This window comes from Balaenoptera borealis, assembly GCF_965194805.1.
Source record: "Balaenoptera borealis genome assembly, chromosome: 1".
NCBI classification, from domain to species: domain Eukaryota; kingdom Metazoa; phylum Chordata; class Mammalia; order Artiodactyla; family Balaenopteridae; genus Balaenoptera; species Balaenoptera borealis.
Genome location: NC_138860.1, coordinates 111,762,889 through 111,782,167, shown reverse-complemented (window position 1 = coordinate 111,782,167; position 19,279 = coordinate 111,762,889). Strand labels below are relative to the sequence as shown.

Here is a 19,279-nt window from a genome sequence, read left to right as displayed (position 1 = left end):
GAAGCCCATTTGCCCTTCTTGTCCATAAGTCTTTTGAAATAATTTGGTTTGAAAGTATTTTTTTCTGATTCTTGGTGTGTTTTTATGTGAACAAGTAGATGTCCTGTAAAGCACTGCCTCCTAACATCATTGCAGAAATGCACACGTCAGCACTGTGGAAATGGCCTCAGCATCTTCAAACAAAGACATGTTGGATCCCATCGCCAACCAAAGAGCCACTCTCACCTGTTCTTGCCTCTCTGTATCCTGTCTTAATTATACCTATGAGATAGGCATTCAAATAAGCTGAGCAAACAGATGGAAAACCTAGATGCAAATAATACCCAGCTGACAGTGGATAATGTTTACATGCATTGCCAGTTGGGTGTTGTCTTCAAACCATATGAAGCTGACTTGACATGGAACATCAAGACTAGTCCATTCATTTCCACCACAGCATTGCAGAATCTTGCTGTGACTGGCACTCCTGTGGTAATAATTCTCACAGAAGCTCATGCAATGATGGGAAGCCATATAGGCACAAAGAATGTCTAAATCTATACCAGATGGTGCACACAGGGAGATCAGTGAATTTGGATAGTTTGTGATAAGTATGTTTGCATTTTATTTTCTCCTTAAAAATAAAACACACACAGAAAAAAGCAGATCCACTTGAAATGAGAGCAGTGTGGAGGCCACAGCCACTAGGAAGACGGACCGAGTTTTCCACTTCTGTGGTTCCAATGAAAAGGGTTTTGCACTCGTTTGGCTGGGTCAGTTTCACCATCAGGTGTTCCAGGTGAGCAAGTCAGTTCTGGTTTCCTTCTAAAAGAGCCCCCATTTGGAATTCGCTGTGTGCCTCACATGTGTTTGTTTCTGCTGCCAAGGGATTACTTATGCTGGCTGGCCTGATTGAACGACCATATGGCAAAGGCTCCTGCACTTCCAGCGGCCCAGAGTTCCTTTCCAGCTGCAGAGGAAACACAAGCAGTGTAGAAGGAGATCAGATGGACTCTTCTCATCTCAATTTTCTGGAGAGGTGGTGCGATGGATTTTAGATTTTAAGTCAAGTAGCTGTCAGTCAATCTCTGAAGGAAGCTCAGCTGAGGGCACTGAAGTCTCTCAGATCACCCAAGCTTACAGTTTATGCTTGTTTCCTTGTCTGTAAAGGTTGGAGCCGATGATCCTGAAGGTCCTTCTGATTCTACAATCCAGACGTTTTAAAGACTCATGCCCACACCCCTACCCCACCCCCGCCCCACACGCTACATGTTGACATGCACGTCAGCTACGCCCTCTGTACGATTTCCTATGGTGCCTTTTGGTTTGTTTTTTAGCCCAAGAAAGTTATCATGTTCTTACTGTCTCAAAAGCCCAGAAGTCACCATTTAGGTCATCCTTGAGGTGCAGAATTCCCTTTGTCCACTTCCTACGGAAGAAAATTGTTTTAAAGTGGGATAATGTAAACAAAAACGTTATTACTATTTGTTTCATGACATTTATTTATGTACAATGCTATGCAGGAGGATTTCTGCAAACCTTTATAACAGTGGTATGTCATAGAGTCAGAGTTAGGTTTTGAATCACAAATTTATTATAGAAAGATACCAATTTAATAAATGTGTTGCAGTAGGTCTTCTAATATTTGTATGCTAAAATGTGACAGACAAAACAGAAAAACGGTCACATCCAATAAGGGGGGAAAGTTTGGAATTAACTGCTGCAGATCATAGCCTGTGAGTGCCCCTTGTTGGGCCCAGAGATGACCTAGTATTAGCCCTTTAAGAGGGCATATGCCAGGTTGGGGTGCGGAGACCATTTGTAGCTCTAGGAAATGCTTTTGCTACCTAATTATGTATTCTGAGTTATAAAAAGGATTTGTAACTGCAAGTGGTTTTCAAAGAATAATTTTCTACTGGTGTAAACAGCAACTACGAGATCTATAAATTAGAAAGAGTGGCTGGAAAATCTCAGCAAAACTAACTTTCCCTGGACAGGTGCCTTTACTTAGGCATTTCTGGGCAAAGTCAGCTTTGCTAAGTAGCCATTAGGTCTCCACAGGTCAAGAGAAAGGGGAAAAATTCATCCCAAGCCGTGCCTTGGAAAGGAGTGTTTCAGTCATTACCTGTACTTGGTTTTTCTTGCAATCAAGAAACTGGTGGGGGCTTCCCTGGTGGAGCAGTGGTTGGGAGTCTGCCTGCTAATGCAGGGGACACGGGTTCGGGCCCTGGTCTGGGAGGGTCCCGCGTGCCGCGGAGCGGCTGGGCCCGTGAGCCACAACTGCTGAGCCTGCGCGTCTGGAGCCTGTGCTCCGCAACGGGAGGGGCCGCGATAGTGAGAGGCCCGCGCACCGCGATGAAGAGTGGCCCCCGCTTGCTGCAACTGGAGAAAGCCCTCGCACAGAAACGAAGACCCAACACAGTCAAAAATAAATAAATAAATAAACAAACAAACGAAAAAAAAAAACCAAAATTGTTAAAAAAAAAAAAAAAAAAAAAAAAAAAAAAAAAAAGAAACTGGTGGGAGGAATGAGAACTTCATGGGAAATAAGGCTTTGCATTCTTTGTTTATTGGAAAAATGCTTTGCTTTTATTTGATTTACTGTCCAGGTAAGTCAGGAGAGGATGGCTGAGTTAGCTGGACCCTTTAACATCCCAGGCTTAGGCCAAGGCACCTGGATCCTGGCACCTCCTCCAGAACTTTCTCCAGATCTCTCTTGTTCTCTTTCTGGGGAACTAGGATGAACGTGCTCCTTACATGGGGCGCTGTGTCAGGGCAGGAACCTGGAGGCACCTACCCCGAGAGTTATCACAGGCCAGGATGCATACCTTGTGTTGTTTCTTCCTTCATCGTCTTGATATTTTGATAAAGAACAAAGAGCCCTCTTCATAAAACAGACAGTAAGTCTTGCTCTAACCAAACGAGTCCACCACTGAAATGAGTGCCAGTTAATTTCCTTCCTTTGAAACTCAAACATATGATCAGACATATATGTCAAGTATCCCAACAACTGAAATGTTTTAATATTCTCTCCTATCTTCCCTGCTTATTTCCAAAATCCAAGTGCTTTTTTGCTGTAAGCAAAACTATGCGGGAAAGTTCTTTTCAAAAATGCTCTCCCATACCACCGAAAGGTTTCCTGATTATAAAAGGAACCTACACAACTACTGATAGAAAAGTCCTGCAGCACAGAACAGGTGAGGAGAGGCAGGGCAGCGGTGGGGGTCTGATATGGGCAGGGCTCTCTGTAGGAGGCATATCTGGGCCTTGGGGCCCCGCAGGCCCAGTGGACCAGTTGGGTCCCTGAACCAAGAATCTGCCTCAAGCAGGGGATGGGGGAGGGGTAGCAGGGGTACCTTGGCCTGTCGACTGGCTCCAGCAGCTCGAGGGTGCAAAGGGAGGTCATGAGTTTCAGTCTGCTGCTTAGCAAAGTTTACAAACACCTGGAGGCAGGGGAAGAGCAAGAGTAGGTAGATATTTCCAGAAAACGGCACCTCCACCCACCCACCCACTTTGCTTTCTGTTTTCCCCAGTTAAGTACAGCCCTGCTGGAGCAGCTTGTGCCCTGCCCAGGGCACAGGGCTTTTTCTTGGAATTGTGAGCTAAGCCAAAGGAGTGCCCACAGGAGGATTAAAAGGTCAACAAGGCAAGGCAGATTCTCAGCTACCGGTGTCCTCCTGAAACTCTAAAGGAATAACTAAAATATCCCAAGCCAGGAGAACAGGAGCTGATCTCCCCACTTTTCTCTTCTCTCTTCAGTGTGCCTGTCCTTGCCTCCACCTGCTTATGCTGATAAGAAGCTCCTCAAAGGGTAAACAGAGGCTTGCCTATTTCCACTGCTTTATTGAATAGTCTTTAAGGGTGTTTATTTAAAAAACAAAAAAACCCCAATAAAACCCAGAAACAAATGTCCATATGGATGAATGGATAAACAAAACATGGCATTTACATGCAACTGAATAGTATTCAACTTTAAAAAGAAAGGATATTCTAACACATGCTACCACGTGGATTTACCTTGAGGACATTATGTTCACCAAAATAAGGTAAGCACAAAAGGACAAATATCATATGATTCCACTTATATGAGGTACGTGGAGTAGTCAACAGAAAGAAGAACGGTGGTTACCAGTGGCTGGGAGAGTGGTTACTGGGGAGTTATTGCTTGATGAATACAGAGTTTCAGTCTGGGAAGATGAAAAATTTCTGGAGATGGATGGTGGTGATGGTTGCACAACAATGTGAATATATCAATACTTAATGCCACTGAAGTGTAATGCCACTTAAAAATGGTTAATTATGATATATATATATATATATATTTATATGTAGTTTTTAACCACAATAAAAAGTGATCACGTTAAAAAACCTGACACATGGCACACATTTATCAAAACTCACTGAACTGTACACTTTAAGTGGGTGCTTTCTATTGTATTTAAATTAAGCATTAGTAAAGTTGATTTGAAAAGAAAAAAAATGGCCACCACCACAAACCAGGAAGGAGAAATAATGTCCTAGAGTTGTGGGGAAGGATGCTGTAAAAAAGTCCATGAAGTCTGCTGATGGCTGAAATATTGTTAGAAGACAATTTCTGATATTCCAAGTTTTGCCCTAATGGACAGAGGGACTAGAGTGTTGGCACTTGGGCATGTCCTGCCTCGCTCTCGTGTGGATTCCAGCCCAGCCTTTGCCCGGCCCCGCTCTGCACGTGGCGCCCTCTCGGCCTTGCCTGGTCCAGCGTGGTCTGCGTGACCGAGTACTCCTCGATGAGCAGGCTGTCCTTGTGGGAGACGAGCAGCCGGAAGATCCTGGCCAGGGAGGAGGAGGAGACCTGGAACTGCAGCATGTTGTAGTGCCTCTCCCTCTGCACGCTGCCTGGGAAGTTCCCCTGGAAGAACTGCTCCACGGGACCCAGGTCGGGAAGCAAGTCGTCCTTCGGGGATTTGATTTTCATTGTGACGATGTAGCCATCTCCAAACCTGAGGGAAGCATGTGGTGGTGTGGTACAGGCCTGTTAGCAGTTGGGTCTAAGGAAATCCTGAAATGAGGACTAGACTCATCAAAAATATTGGGGATTAAAGGCATGTACTATAGACCTTGTGTACATGTTTAAAACTAGGATTAAAAGGGCCATGATGGTTCCTGGAGAAGTGGTTTGATACTAGTTTTTAGAGGTCTAAGTGCCTTGTGTGGTGAAGTGGGTCTCCAGACCTGTGTCACAGCTTCCTGTGTCCACCTCTTGGAGACAGGGGTGTTCCCTGCTCCTTGCCCTTTAACATACTTGCTGAAGTCAAGGGTGGTCTGAGCCCTGTGCTGAGATCACAGGCTGCCCAGTGCTTACTCGGTGGTGGAAAGACTGCCCGGCCCTTTAAGAGACTGGCCTGGTGGGAGCAAAGGTTTGGGAAGGCAGTGCTTCCCTGGGGAAGCTTCCAGAACAAATGGAGCTGCCAGGGCCAGGGCCATCGGTGCTTCCCTCCTCCCCTCACCAGGTCACCCACCTGTGGATCAAAAATGGTCCACCAGAGTGAATGCATGGCTAGCTGGCTTCCCTTCACACTTACACCAGGGTATACTTACTTCAGTGCTCCCTCCACGATCCAGGATTGTTCCCCTTTACAATGAAATGCCTTTACCTTTCAGCCCCGGAAAATTGACCATCCTCCACGTGGGAACATTCCCTCTCACCTGCTCTCCCATGGGGATATTGAGGACTGAGAGGGAAAGGAGTAGGGAGCAACCAGGTCTCCAGCAGGTGGCCACTCTAAGTTGCCGACATGGGTCTGGTGACCTCACATGCTGAAGTCCCCCTAGATATCTGTGTAGTGTGCAAGCTGTAGTTGCTCAAGATATCATGGGTCAAGTGCCCAAATGCAGCTAATCTACTAGACCTTCCTCTCAACCACTTATCTGTATGATGTGTACGAAGCATGATGTGTATCGTGCAAGACACTCCCCTGGATACATGGAGATGAAGCGTCTCGGTGTAGATGAGGTGAGTTAGGTTCTCTTCCTTTCACCAACGGGCATGGTGACTTTTCTGTCCTGGGCTCTCATTTATCTCTGATAAATGAGTGATAGCTATAAGTCCACCCTTCCTAGTTTATAAAGCATATCAGAAGGCAAAGGAGCATGACATTCTTAATAAAATCTTATTTTAAGTGATGGTCGGCTTTGGCGCACAAACTGTTATTAATAACACATTATTTACAGCTGTCTACAATTTACAGGGACGGGATAATCCTGCTGAAGATTACTGGCATTGCTGGTTTGTCATATAATACATGGTCATTTCTCAAATTCAAAAGCATATGACATGGCAGAAAGGAACACTGATTGCTCAGGCCATTTGGTCTCTGAATCATTCCTACCGTGGTTGTGGACTCTTATTAAATGGGTCATGGGTCCTGGATCTGTTGGGCTAAGTGGTGGGATAATTAGGCAGTGGTAGTGACCCTCCCTTATCCCAAGTGGGCTCTGCATTTGCCCCGATCAGAATCCCCATCTGGAGGCTCGGGGAGCCTTCAGCCATAGGCAGTTAGCCCAATAGAGAGGAGTTACATTCAGCACAACAGCTTTCTCCATCTACTGCTGCAGAATGAGGCCCAGACACCTCTGCCCGTGGGATGAGGGGGCAGCAGGACCCCCCCACATGTCAGTAGAGAGCACAGGCCCTGGCTGACTGCCCCTTCCTCCCCAGAAGGTAATAAAGGCAATCCCCACCATATCCTTACTTGTACTTGAGGTGCTGAATGGTGCCCAGACACTGAAAGGCGCCCTTCGCCATGATGGCAAGCCGGGTGCACAGGGCCTCGCACTCTTCCATGCTGGGGGCGGGGGAGAGCAGGTGAGGGCTGGGAGGACTGGACTCCATTGCCCGCCTGCTCCACCCCAGTCCCTGGGAATCTCTTGCCTGTGGGAAGTGAGGACCACGGCTCTCCCTTCTCTGATGATGCTCATGATGGTGTTCCACAGCATGCGGCGTGCCTGGGGGTCCATGCCTGTGGTGGGCTCGTCCTGTGGGGAGGCAGAGAGGACAGGGGGCTGCTTCCGGCACCCTCCTTGGCTGACTCCCTCTGAGCAGCTCTGCTCTCTGGCGGGCAAAGCACAAATTCACTCCCCCGTGGGGCAAGACCCGGGGAAGCCAGCACAGGGCATGGAAGGCAGGAGGTGAATCAGGACCGTGAAGAAACATCATGCACACCTCTAGACCCATTTCAGCCCGTGAATGGGTTAAGGTTGATTAAAAGGCAATGATAGAGTTATCTTAAAAAAAGGAAAAAATTCTCTATATATGTTTGCAAGGAGTCAGGAAGATAACTCAGGTGATTCTCAGGGTCCCTCCAAGGCCTGTGATCCATGCCCTCATAAACCCCAGACTACAGGGGTATGGGGGCCTCAGGCCTGGTCCAGCTTTGGTGAGAACCACATGAGCCGTTGCTCCAGCCCAGTGCGCCTGTCCAGTTAGGACCCCAAACAGGCCTCGTCAGGCAGTAAAAATTTTTGACCAGTCCCTGACATTCTGCAGAGGGGCTGAACTTCCCTGCTAGAGCCTGCAGCCCCCAAGAGGCTTCCCAGGAACCCAAAGTGAGAATGTGTTGCGACTCTATCTCCCCCCAAGAGCTGTGAAGCAAACACTAGGCTGATATGCTCAAAACGAGCAGAATAGGCAACAGCCCAGACAAAAACAGCCCGCTGCGTTTTCTAAATCTGCTGACCCAGCAACAGAGATGCAGCACTCGGCTCTTGCAAGCCCTTTGGTGGTCCCGGTGGTGCTCACCAGTAGCACCAGCAGTGGGCAGCCTATCAGTGCAATGGCTGTGGAGAGTTTCCGCTTATTGCCTGCACTGTAAGTGCCGGCCAGGCGGTCTGCGTAGAGAGACAGGCCCAGGCTCTGAATACTCCAGTTTGTCACCTAGGGAAGAGAAAGAAATCCCATTTGGGATAAACAAACAAGCAAACACCCCAAACCTCCACCAACTCAAAGTCTTGGGCTCCCAGATCGCACACCTTCAGGATGACAGACCCAGCTAGGCTGAAAAAGGACCACCTGCTGGCTCATGGGGTGGCTCGTGGCCTTCAAGGGCCAGACGTCTCCTTTCCACTGTGGGCCTTAGATCTCAGTGTGGTTTGGTCTGCTCCACACCCGTTGGGTGTAGCCCCCTGAGAAATGGCCTTCAGCTTTACAAGAGTCGGACAATGCTTCTCACCCAGTGTCCTGGACTATCGCTAGGAGTAGAAGAGGAAGAGTCCTAGGGTCTGTTTAAGAAGATGGTGGGTCCCAGACCTGTTGATACCACCCCTCATCACGGTCACACTTGAAGTCTTGTGTGTGCATCTAATATACACTTACTGAGCACCTTCTATGAACCAGGCATAGAAGGGTGCTAGAGAATAATGGTGAACATGGCCATTGCTGCTGTACTCACAGATGGCAGGGGGTGGTGACAGACAACCAAAATACACAGAATAATGACAGATTGTAACAGCGCTTTGAGGGAACTCAACAGTAAACTATGATAGAGAATACCGTGTGTGTGTGTGTGTGCACATGTGTGCATGTGCATGTGCACAGAAGGAAAGCTAGGGAGGTCTCTTGGAGACAGGCCCACCATGCCTCTGCCTTCTGCACCTCTACCTGGAATGTTCTTCCCCTAGATATCCATATGGTTCACTCAGGTCTTCACCCAGAAGTCACTTCCTCTGTGAAGCTGTCCCTGGGCCGCCCTACATAAAAGTGCACACCCCACAATTCTTCCCCGCTTTATTTTTCCCCTAAGGACTTCTTACTCTCAAATGTATTGTATATTTTACTTGTTTATCTTTTTAGTGTCTGTCCCTCCCACTAGAATATAAGCTCCATTTTTTACTTTTTATTTGGAATAGTCCCCAACTGACAGAATCGTGTAAGAATAAGAATAGTGCAAAGAACACTCATAGACTCTTAGTCTCTATTTTCTCTCTCCTTCTCTTACACACACAAAAATACACACACACACACACACACACACACACACAAATGTTTTCAGACTCATCTGAGGGTCAGTTATACTTGGCCCTTCATTCCTAAATACTTCAGTGTCTATTTCCTAAGTATAGGGACATCCTCTTACATAACCACAGTACAGTTATGATTGTCAGTAAATTTAATATTGTCACGATACTTTTATCTAGATTATTACCCTTCACAGTCTGGTTTTGCCAATTCACTCAGTAATGTCCTTTCCAGCACTATTTTCTCTCCAGTACAGGCTGCAGTGTAGTGTACATTATTCAGTCACTGTGTCTACTTAGCCTCCTGTGATCAGGAACATCTCCATAGGCTTTCTCTGCCATTCCATGTCTTTTATGACTTTGATAATTTTTAAGAATACAACCCATATATACATATATATATTTTAATAGAATGTTCCTCTAGATCTTGTCAAATGTTTCCTCATGATAAGGTTCAGGTTATGCATCCCAATCAGAATATTCTGTAGGTGAAGTTGTGTCCTTCTCAGGGTATCACATCTAGGGGTGTGGGATGTCCATCTGACCCTCAGCGGTGATGGTGGTTTTGAGCACCCAGTTAAAGTGTTGTCTAATTTCTCCACTGTAAGATTATCAGGCTTCCCCCTCACAACCAATAAGCAATCTGTGGGAGATACTTTTAAGCCATAAAGATATCTTGCTTTTCATAAAAAATTTCCCCTAGACTCAGCAACCACAAATCTTGTCACAATCCAGTCTTTACTCTGACCCTTGCAAAATGATTTTCGAGCTCTGGAACTTCCTGCACACTAACTAGCTGGCTCTCAGCATTTGACTGTAGGCAAGAACCATCCCCTCTCTCCTGATTATTTACTTATCTACTTAACAATATGGAGTTATAAATCCCTACTTTTCCTCCAATGTTTTATAACTGTCATGGTATTTAATTACATTGATGCTTAAATTGTCCCATATTTAGCCATTGGGAGCCCCTTCAAGATGGCTCCTGTGCACTTATGACATGCCTCTATCATTTTTTTTTAAAGCACTCTTTACTTTCTGACATAATAGGATGTTCCAGGCTCATTTTACCTATGGTGTCTCAGCCCTGGAATTTGTCAGTTGTCTGAAGAGTCATAATTCCTTTTAGTGGGGAATGGTATTAGAGATCAAAATCTGGACACTTATTTAAATATACTCATTTTAACTGGGGCATTTTTGCTTCTTGGCCTTTTCAGAGGACAGATATATGCACACACAAACATACACACACATGCACATACCTATGTATGCATATGTGCAATATACATGAGCACATACGGCATGCATGCACAAACATAAGCACATAACTATTTCATGAGTTCACAGTGATAGCTCCAATTCCAATCCATCCTTACAGGATTCTTTCTTACTTTCCCCCTTTCCATATTTGTATGTCTCTTCTTCCACGTTGAGAACTCTGGCTCCAAACAACATAAACGCATTTATTCATTTACTTAGTCCTATAAAACATGTAAAATTGTTTCAGAATTGCTTTGCCTATGCCACTATAAAAAACAAATCAACTAAAAAGAGCTCACAATTTGCTTGCAGCTCTTTCTCTCTGCTCCACCTGCCCAAGACTGAGGATATACTGTCAAATATTGTATCATCAGTTATTTGTATTAGTTCTTTTCCTCCCCTCCTGTATGAATATTACATTCATTTGAAAGAAAATTGGATTAATTTGTTTTAGTTTGCTTTCAGTGTTAGGATTTTCTTTTTGTTTTCATTTTTACCTCTTCTTCATTCTTACTGATTTAGTTTTATTTTTTTGAATATGTAGAACATTAACATGCTTCCAGAAGTTTAAACTATACAAAAAAAATACCAAGAGAAGTGTTATTCTCTCCCATTTCCCTCTTGCTGATCACTACATTTATTGTTTTCCAGTTTATCCTTCCTATATTTCTATTTGTAAAGGTAAGCAGACATATTTATGCTTTCTTATTTTTCCTACTTTCTTACACTAAAAATTAGCATTCTACATGTGCTCTTTTGCACTTTGCTTTTTTCACTTAACTATATCTCCTAGAAATAACTCCATATCAGTTCACAGAGATTTTCTTTGCTTCTGTTTTTTTTTTTACAGCTGCATAAGACCTTATTGTATGTATTTATCACAAATTATTCAGCCAATTTCCTATGTCTGAACATTTAGCTAATTTCCCATATTTTACGAGTAAAATGCAGTGAATAACCTTGTGCATAAGCATTTTGTACTGGATCAAAGGGTAAATGTGTATACCGTTTTGTTAGATATTAGGGCAGGACTTTATTTATCTGTTTTGTTCACTGCTATACCCTGTTTTCCAGAACAGTACTTGACACGTAGCAGACACTCAGTTGAGCATTTGTTGAATGAATAAATGGATAGCGTGCTCCAGCTTTCCCGTCTCTAAATAAATGTATTCTCATAAAACAGGTTCTCGAGTGGCCATAACAAACCATGTTTATTTACCCTCTTGATTTTCTCTGCTGGTACACCTCGAAGCCGGGCATAAAGGTAAAGATGTTCTCGCCCTGTAAGCAGGTCATCGATTGCATCAAACTGAGGACAGTAGCCCATACTTTGATGGACGTCAGAAATATTGGTTAAAATACTGCAAGAAGAAAAAGCAGTTAGCAGGTTTCCTTCACAAAGTGGGTGACCAGAGATCTAGGGCTGGAGGAGTTTCTGCCAATAAGATAAGAAAGCTGCCTCTTCTCTTCTCCCATTTTGCTTTAGATATGTGCACGACATTTAGCAATCAGAGCAGGGGCTGTTTGGTTAGAAACTGATAAACTCCAGGAGTTCTGAGCTTTGAATCCAGTCAGATTCTCCCGTTTCCCTGTCTAGGATAAACTGAATACCTGCTACCCAAAGACAGCTATGCTTTTGGATTGGTTCACCCTTAAAAACAAAGGGAAGATCAAATTTAAGAAAATGACTAGTGGTTTTTGATCCCTTTCAAACATTTGGAAAGTTGCTAGAGAAGACGTGTGCTTTCCAATGGAAGTAAATTTCTCCATTTGTGTTTACTGGCAGAGATACAGTCAATGAAAGAGGAACCAATCAGATCACCACCTAGAGCAAGAGGCTGGCAGAAGAGAAGAAGAAATGAAATGAACTGAGTCTATCAACTCCCTTTGACCAATATATTCTCTCCCGCTAGAAAATATATTGCCTTGATGAAAAAATAAACTGTCCATAGACTGGTCTAATTTCTTTCCCCCTTCTCTTATAGCTTAGGGTCTGTGAATAAAGGATGGATGCAACAGTATGCAACAGGATGGGACAGAGAGAGGCCATGTAGTTCCCCACTATGACAAAAACTACTTAGGTATGGCTGGGCCAATTAAAACCACCCAGAGAAGCAAGGAGGGTCCTTCACCAAATTCACAGGAACTACTCCACTGAAGAACCTGAATCCTGTGTCTTAAACCTATACGTTCTTTCTAGCTTCTGTCTTGGTTTTACCTTCTGGGCATCTGACTGTGTCTCACTTGGAGTATAACTTGATGTCTCATGGTAAAACCTATTACATCCCTCTGCCCTCCACTCCCTGCCCTTTCCCCTTTGTTACCATCATGAAGTCATTTGCTTGGCTAAGCTAGATCTGAAGATGAGATAGACCCAGCCATGGCTCCACCTCTGCCATTCCCTTTGCTCTAGACCCAACAGGGATGTCTGGCAAACCAAATTCATCCTATTTGAGCCAGTGAAGAATGCTCAGGACTCTCCCTGCCCAGGGAGCATTGGGCCATGTTGAGGATGGCTTTCCGTAGTCAAGCAGAAGTTGGTTAGATATCAGCAGTGCCTAACTCCACCCATAAACCAGGGCAGAGAGTTTCTCTGGGCACATCTAATGTGTGTGAGCTCTGCTGTTCAAGGGGCAGCCTGGAAAGAGGCAGACAAGTGCAAGCTCATGTTCTCTGTACTGTCCTGTGGATGACCAGTCTGTTTCCATGCTCCTTATTTCAGAGAGCAGCAGGCACCCTCCCAGAATCCAAGGGCACATGCCAGTTTTCCCTTTATAGAGGAACCTTGGCCTGCAAAGCCAAGTGTTGACACAGAAATAACCAATGCGGATTAAGGCCTCTGAGGGCCCCAAACCATCGCCCATCTAGAAACTCAACCCAGAGAAAGGATGTGTCACCACAGAGGTTCTTAACCTGGGGTCCAGGAGTTCCTGTAGGGTCATAAATGTGCTTCAGGGCTCAGTAAATTCCCCAAATGCAAAGAATGTATGAAGAGAGGTAATGGGAAACAATGGTGTATTTTTATAGGAAGAAGGTGCGTGTGTTCATCAGAAGTTCAAAGGATGAGATGCTTATGACCCACAAAAGACTAAGAACCACTGATTTGGTGCTTCTCAGAGCTTTCCTAGAATTCACGCTAACAGAGGAATCTCTTAACAATCACAATTCAATTAAATTTTCCAGAGAGTCTATGTCTTAGACTTTTTGGACCATGTCCTCTGGGAGGTCCACCCTTCTGCACAGATCTTTCAGACTCTCAGAGTCACCCTCAGATACAGGGTCAATGCTTACCCTTCCTATGGTGGGACAAGGACATGGCTTAGGACCTGGGAGAGACACCCTGAGACAGGATGAGCAGGACACTCACCTCTTGCCTGCGACAGTGGCATCGCCTGACGTCACTGTGCTGTCCCCAGTGAGCATCTTGAACGTGGTTGTTTTGCCAGCTCCGTTCACTCCCAGGAGGCCAAAGCACTGAGGGAGAACACACAGAATTGGCCTCGCCCTAGAGCCCAGGAAGGTGTGGAGTGTCAGGCCCTAGGGCAAGTGTGTGGGGTGGGGGGAGGCATTTTAGGCCTGTGCTGCCTTTGTGGAGGTCACTAGCCATGTACGGTGTAAGGCAGCAGAATGTGCCACTTTGGCATAAGGATGCTTTTGAGCCGAAGGCAAATGAGAAGAAGCAGATATAAGAAAAGCTCTCTGCCCTCCCCCCTATTTGCTTCAAAGCAGGACATAAATTTACAAGGTGTTTCCCTTTCTTCTCTACCAAGATGGACAAAAATTAATCACTGGAGACAACTTTAGACTCTTACCAGCTTGGAGATGAAACCAGAGGAATCTATAAAACAAACTTTACTAACTAGCCTTTATCTACCATTAGTTACCCATGTACTTGCTTTCCTACAATTTGCCACCCTAGAAACTATAAGTCCCTTTCCTTTGTCTTGCAACTTCCCTAAAAATGTATTGTTCCTTTGCTAAGATGCTATATAAGCCCAAGTTCTAACCACCCCTTTGGGGTAGTCCTCTCCCCTGTGTATGTACGGTACACATGCTAACAAACGTCTCTTTGTTTTTCTCTTGTTAACCGGTCTTTGGTCAGGCCAGTTGACAGAGCCCCAGCCCCAGAACCTAACAGGGTAGTAGGAAGGGGAATTTTTCCTCCTTGACAGTGGCTACTGAGCACCTGAAATGTATCTACATGTGCTATAAGGTAAAACACACACTAGATTTTGAAGACTTAGAACAATAACAAAAAAGAATGTAAAATATCTCATAAATAATGTTTTATACGAATTACATGTTGAAGTGATACAATTTCAGATATACTGGATAAAATTAATGATTAAGATTAATTTCACCTGCTTTTACTTTTTCCTGTGGCTACTAGAAAATTAGAATGACCTGACCTACAGTGGCACATGTTTTATGTCTACTGGCCAGCTCTGCTTGAGAGGAGACCAGAGACAAGCATAGGAGCTGATTTTCTGAGGCCCTTTCACATGTGGCCTGCAGAGTACCCACCTCTCCGGGGCGGACTCCCACACACAGCCTGTCCACCGCTGGGCTGGAGCTGCCTGAATAAATCTGTAAGATCCAGAGAAAGTGAGCTGAGGACTGAGAGAGGGTTAAGTAGGGAGGGCAAGAGAGCAAAGGACGGTTTAGGCGAAGGTTACATTTTGACACGAATGTGCAGAGAGGTGCTGTGAGCACTGAGTCTCGAAGCTGACCCCGTGCGGAAATGGAACGGAGGAAGGTTAGCGGGGCTCAGCTGCAGTGGCTGTCGCTGAGGCCCTGTGTCCGTGCCCAAGATGAATACTAGGGAAAGTGCATTGAGTGTTCTTGGAAGACAAGTTATAACACTGAGGTTTTATAACCTCACATAAAATTAGGGAAAGGAATTGCTTGGATAAGCATATTGCTTATTTTACAGAAGGCAAATTACAACGTAGTGCCATCTCTGGTCCACCTGGCACCTCCAAACTAACATGCCGGCAACTATTCCCTTACCTTGGTTAGTTCATTTAGCCTTAAGATATCAGTTTTATTTCCTCCACTAACAATTCTTTGTCTTTCTTCAGCCACATCATCATCTTCATCTATGATAGGCTCCTTAGCGGGCTCGGTAGTCCTAGATGAAGAAAAGAGGACGGAGTGGGCTGGTGTACAGCACCCTTGGCACTGTTCTTTTCCTCTGACATTCTTCCCATTCCCTGGCTTCTGCCCCAGCCTGGCCTTCCACCCCCGCAGGCTTGAACTCTCAAAAGGACTCCCCACAGGACAGGCATTAGGCATTAGGCAGAGAGGGCAAGTGCTCGAGTCCAGAGTCTGCCCTGGGCTCCAGTCCTGGGCTTCCCATGTGTGACTTTAGGCATGTCACCGAACCTCTCCAAACCTCACCTCCCTCAACCATAAGATAGGGAGGGGCTGGTAAGAGCGTGTGCCTCATGGGATTGTGGTGGAGATGCACTTGGCACAGTGTGTGGCACAGAGTCAAGACTCCTAACCTGGGAGCTGTTATCATGAAAAACCCTTCGTCTATGGCAAGCACTCAGCAAACGATAGTTACTAGCGCCCAAGCCCCCACTTCTTTTAGTCCATAAGGTTATCTCATGCCCCCGACCATAGTTCTCCAGCAGCTGTACGTTAAAGGCCTAACTCCCCAGCTGAGATCCCAGAGCCCTGCGGTCAGGCTGCACCTACTCTTCCCACCCGCTCTCCCGTTTATCTCTTGGACTAACTCCTCCGCCAACCACTCGATCTACCCATGGTCCCCAGCCCATGCTAGCCTTTCCCAGCTCGAGCCCCCGCAGGCATCTCCAGTGGCCCAGTGTTCTCGTTCTCCTACCCTGCGGAGGAGAATCCTCCTTGTCCTTAAAAGCACAGTGTCTTCTCTGAAACCCTCCCTGAACACCTTGACCTCCATGCTTTCCTTCCTTCCTCCCTGGCCATATCCAGTTCATTACTAAGTACTGTCTAACAGACTTCCTACTATTTATCCAGTCAACTTCTTTTACTCCATCTCCTAATGCCACCACTCCTTTCCAGGCTACCACTGTCTCACACCCGGGTGCCAAAGCAGCCTCCTGTCTGGTCTCTCCCCTTCTAACCCCGGCAGATCATGTCATTCCCCTGAGCAAAACACCCCAACAGCTTTCTGCTGCCCTCAGCCTTAAATTCTATGTCCTCACCAAGGTGGGGGGCATTTCACCACCTGGCTCTGCCCTCCTCTCCAGGCCCATCTCTCATCCCCCTCACCCTCTCCTTTCACGGACATCCTGAACTCCCCACAGGCAGGCATGTCCTCTACCGAGAGCACCTCTTCTTCCTCCCTCTCCTTCCTCTCTTTTCCTGGTTGCTTCTCAGTATGGGCATAGCTGTCTTCTTGAAGCCAGAGACTGTGGAATACTTCTCGGGTCTTCTTTCTGGCCTAATGCGGCAGGATGTGCTCAATGGTGCTGACACCAGAGTCTGAAGCTAATGAGTCTGTTTTAGTAAATAACTCCTCCCCCTCTCTTGCCCCAGGCCCCCTAAGATGTGGCCAAAGCTGCGGGGCTCCTGTAAGGGCTGAGGCTCCCGTGGACGGCGACTCCTCACACCGTCTCTCCCACACTAGAACCACGTACTGGCCATGTTGTTTTATTCTAAGTGTGTTGACACCCATTATCTCATTCAAACTCTTTCTAACAATTCAATTCCCTGTGGATCAAAACCTAAAGACAAGTCCTCTGAATCTTTATTTACATGTGAGCACATTCAGCCTGAGAGGATGAGAGGATAAGAGACAAACACTGTCAAGGAAAGTTTCTTCTGAGTGCCCCGTGATTTGCAATCTGGGCCTCTGGGCTGAGCCCAGTAAATGTCAGCCTGGGTTGCAGAGGGGGCTGCCTTCTGGAAAGCTGAGCACCCACTTCAGAATGATGCAGGGCCTCAGGCAAGAGCATGGGAAGAACGGCACAGCTGGGGTGGGTCAGGTTGGCAGTGACCCCCTTCTTCCCCAACCAGGGGGGGCACAATCACTGCCCCACCCGCTCCACACTGCACCTGGCTGCCTTCACCCCGAATGTCACCCCCATATTACTCCCTTCCTTCCCTGCCCTGTCCCCATTCTCAAATCTCTAACTAGCATAGGGGCCCGCTTTGTCTATTTTCTCATGAATGCATAAATCTATTTCCTAGTACTTTGGATACCAATGAATCATTATCATTTGCAATGCTACGATGCAGTTTAATATGACTATCTGTTTCTTAAATGAATGGGATTAAATATTAGTGATTGAAATTAACAGCATTGTATTTTAAACACTTTAAAGTTTAAACTTTTAAACTTTAAGTACGCACAAATTCTAACGTGCCTGTTTTAATGTACCTCTCCTCGTATTATTCAGAACAAGCCAGGCTTTGAGAGCATAAAAAACTTTATGGAGTGGGGCTAATGAGGAAAGAGATGACCACTTGGATGTGAAATCAAGTTCCCTGACTGACAGGCACATGGAGCTGGCCTTGGTACCCTCAGGGCAGCGGCGCGAGCGTACCATAGGCTGAAGAAGAATTGGTACTGGATGAGGAGGGTCAGGAGGAAGTACACCAACCCTTCTACTGCCATGGCAACCAGGTTCTTCCCAATCAGGTCCCACTGGAACGGATTTGAAGAGTGCTCCTCACCTGGGGATGGAGGCCACCGGAAATCGACAGGAATTAAGTCCACTTAGCTGCCCCAGCTGTCCCGAAAGACCTAGTTACAACACTAGGCTCAGCTAGACTAGGCCTTATGCAAGGGATTAAGTCAGAGCCAAACCCGAGTCTCATACTGGCTCCTCAAGTCGGAGTAGGGAAGAGTAGGAACTGCCCTTGACCCCTCCTAGTCGCCTTAGCCATGGATACAGAGGCACTCTGGTTCCTTCTAGTGTCAGGAAAATCCCAGACCAACCAGGCACCCCCAGCCCCAGCCCAGGCTGCAGGTCTGTCATAGGAACTCCCACTGCAGCCCTCCTGGCCTTGGAGGATCCAGGGCCATGTGACTGCTACCCACCAAACCGGGCATAGACGTCTGTCACAGCCTGGCTCAGTGCCAGGTCAATGAGGCCCCGGCCCAGGCAGAAGTGGGGGAAGATAATGAGCAGCTTCCTCAGCACGGCACTGAACCTGAGCAGTGTCTGAAATACAGAAAAGCAGGACAGTCAGTGATGGAGGCCAAGCTTGGCTGCCCCCTCTGAGCGGGGTGGGGCTTGGATGCCCTCACGGACCAGGACCAGTGGAAGCCCTGCAGCCAGAGGGGACGTAGCAGCCAGACTGGCTACCGGAGGGATTTGTCAAGCAGATAGGAAGTTTTGGAATACTCACAGGAGGTGCCTCTAGCTGGCAGCCTGCTTGAGGAGCTTTCACTGCAGACTCACTTTGAAAGTACACAGGAACCCTCCAAGGCTTTTGTTAGCAGGAGATGCAGCTGCTGGGAGTGTGGCCCAAGCTCCCTCTCCGTTGGTACAGCTGTGAGCCACGCTGGGGGCTGCGGCTGTGTCACTGGCAATATCTTAGCCTAGCTTGTACCAAACGGGAGACGGGCCCTGAGCATCTTCTAGCTCTGCTTCTCAGCTCCCACAGGACAGCTACAGCTGTCTGTAACTGTCACCAGCAGAAAAGACGGCTGGAGACTTTCCCTGGTGTCTGGGTTGAGTTGTGGGGACTTGTTTTCAGGTGGTAGAAGGTACTTGCTGCCTTAGCCTCAAGTGTCAGTGTCAGGCAGAGGGGACACCGAGGGGGTGAGGCTGACCCACTCTTCCGGCCAATCCCTGCTGCACAACCTCCTTCCTCTCCAGCCTCCGAACTTTTGCTTAAGTTACCCCATCTCCTTCTAGCTACCCCTCCCCACGGTCCCGCCCCACTACTCCTGGAAGGAACTATGCTCTGTTGCCTCTAGGCCTTTGCACTTGCAGCTTCTATTAACCACTGCTATTAGCTGGAAAGAATGCTCTTTCCCCGCCTGCTCTCTGGCAGATTCCTGCCCTTCTTTAGAAAGCTAGCTCAAATAACCCCTTCTCTCACAAGC

At 46.6% G+C, this 19,279-nt stretch overlaps 1 protein-coding gene and 1 long non-coding RNA gene across 2 annotated transcripts in view; one reads left to right on the top strand and one right to left on the bottom strand.

Annotated features, from left to right (window-relative positions):
- The window catches only part of LOC309626504, a 39,599-nt gene extending 27,424 nt beyond the window's left edge, over window positions 1-12,175 (top strand). The window contains exon 2 of the long non-coding RNA XR_014243237.1: window positions 12,020-12,175. This is a non-coding gene — a long non-coding RNA (uncharacterized lncRNA). The remainder of the gene's footprint in view (window positions 1-12,019) is intronic.
- The window catches only part of ABCA4 (ATP binding cassette subfamily A member 4), a 126,498-nt gene continuing 107,799 nt past the window's right edge, over window positions 581-19,279 (bottom strand). Inside the window, exons 39-51 of the mRNA XM_082386887.1 lie at window positions 18,266-18,389; window positions 17,769-17,898; window positions 15,244-15,364; window positions 14,758-14,820; window positions 13,601-13,707; window positions 11,453-11,594; window positions 7,760-7,894; window positions 6,893-6,996; window positions 6,714-6,806; window positions 4,712-4,961; window positions 3,336-3,422; window positions 1,342-1,408; window positions 581-1,183 (exon numbers count right to left, since the gene is read on the bottom strand). Of these exons, the coding sequence (XP_082243013.1) occupies window positions 1,373-1,408; window positions 3,336-3,422; window positions 4,712-4,961; window positions 6,714-6,806; window positions 6,893-6,996; window positions 7,760-7,894; window positions 11,453-11,594; window positions 13,601-13,707; window positions 14,758-14,820; window positions 15,244-15,364; window positions 17,769-17,898; window positions 18,266-18,389 (1,392 nt within the window). The 3' untranslated portion in view covers window positions 581-1,183; window positions 1,342-1,372. The remainder of the gene's footprint in view (window positions 1,184-1,341; window positions 1,409-3,335; window positions 3,423-4,711; window positions 4,962-6,713; window positions 6,807-6,892; window positions 6,997-7,759; window positions 7,895-11,452; window positions 11,595-13,600; window positions 13,708-14,757; window positions 14,821-15,243; window positions 15,365-17,768; window positions 17,899-18,265; window positions 18,390-19,279) is intronic.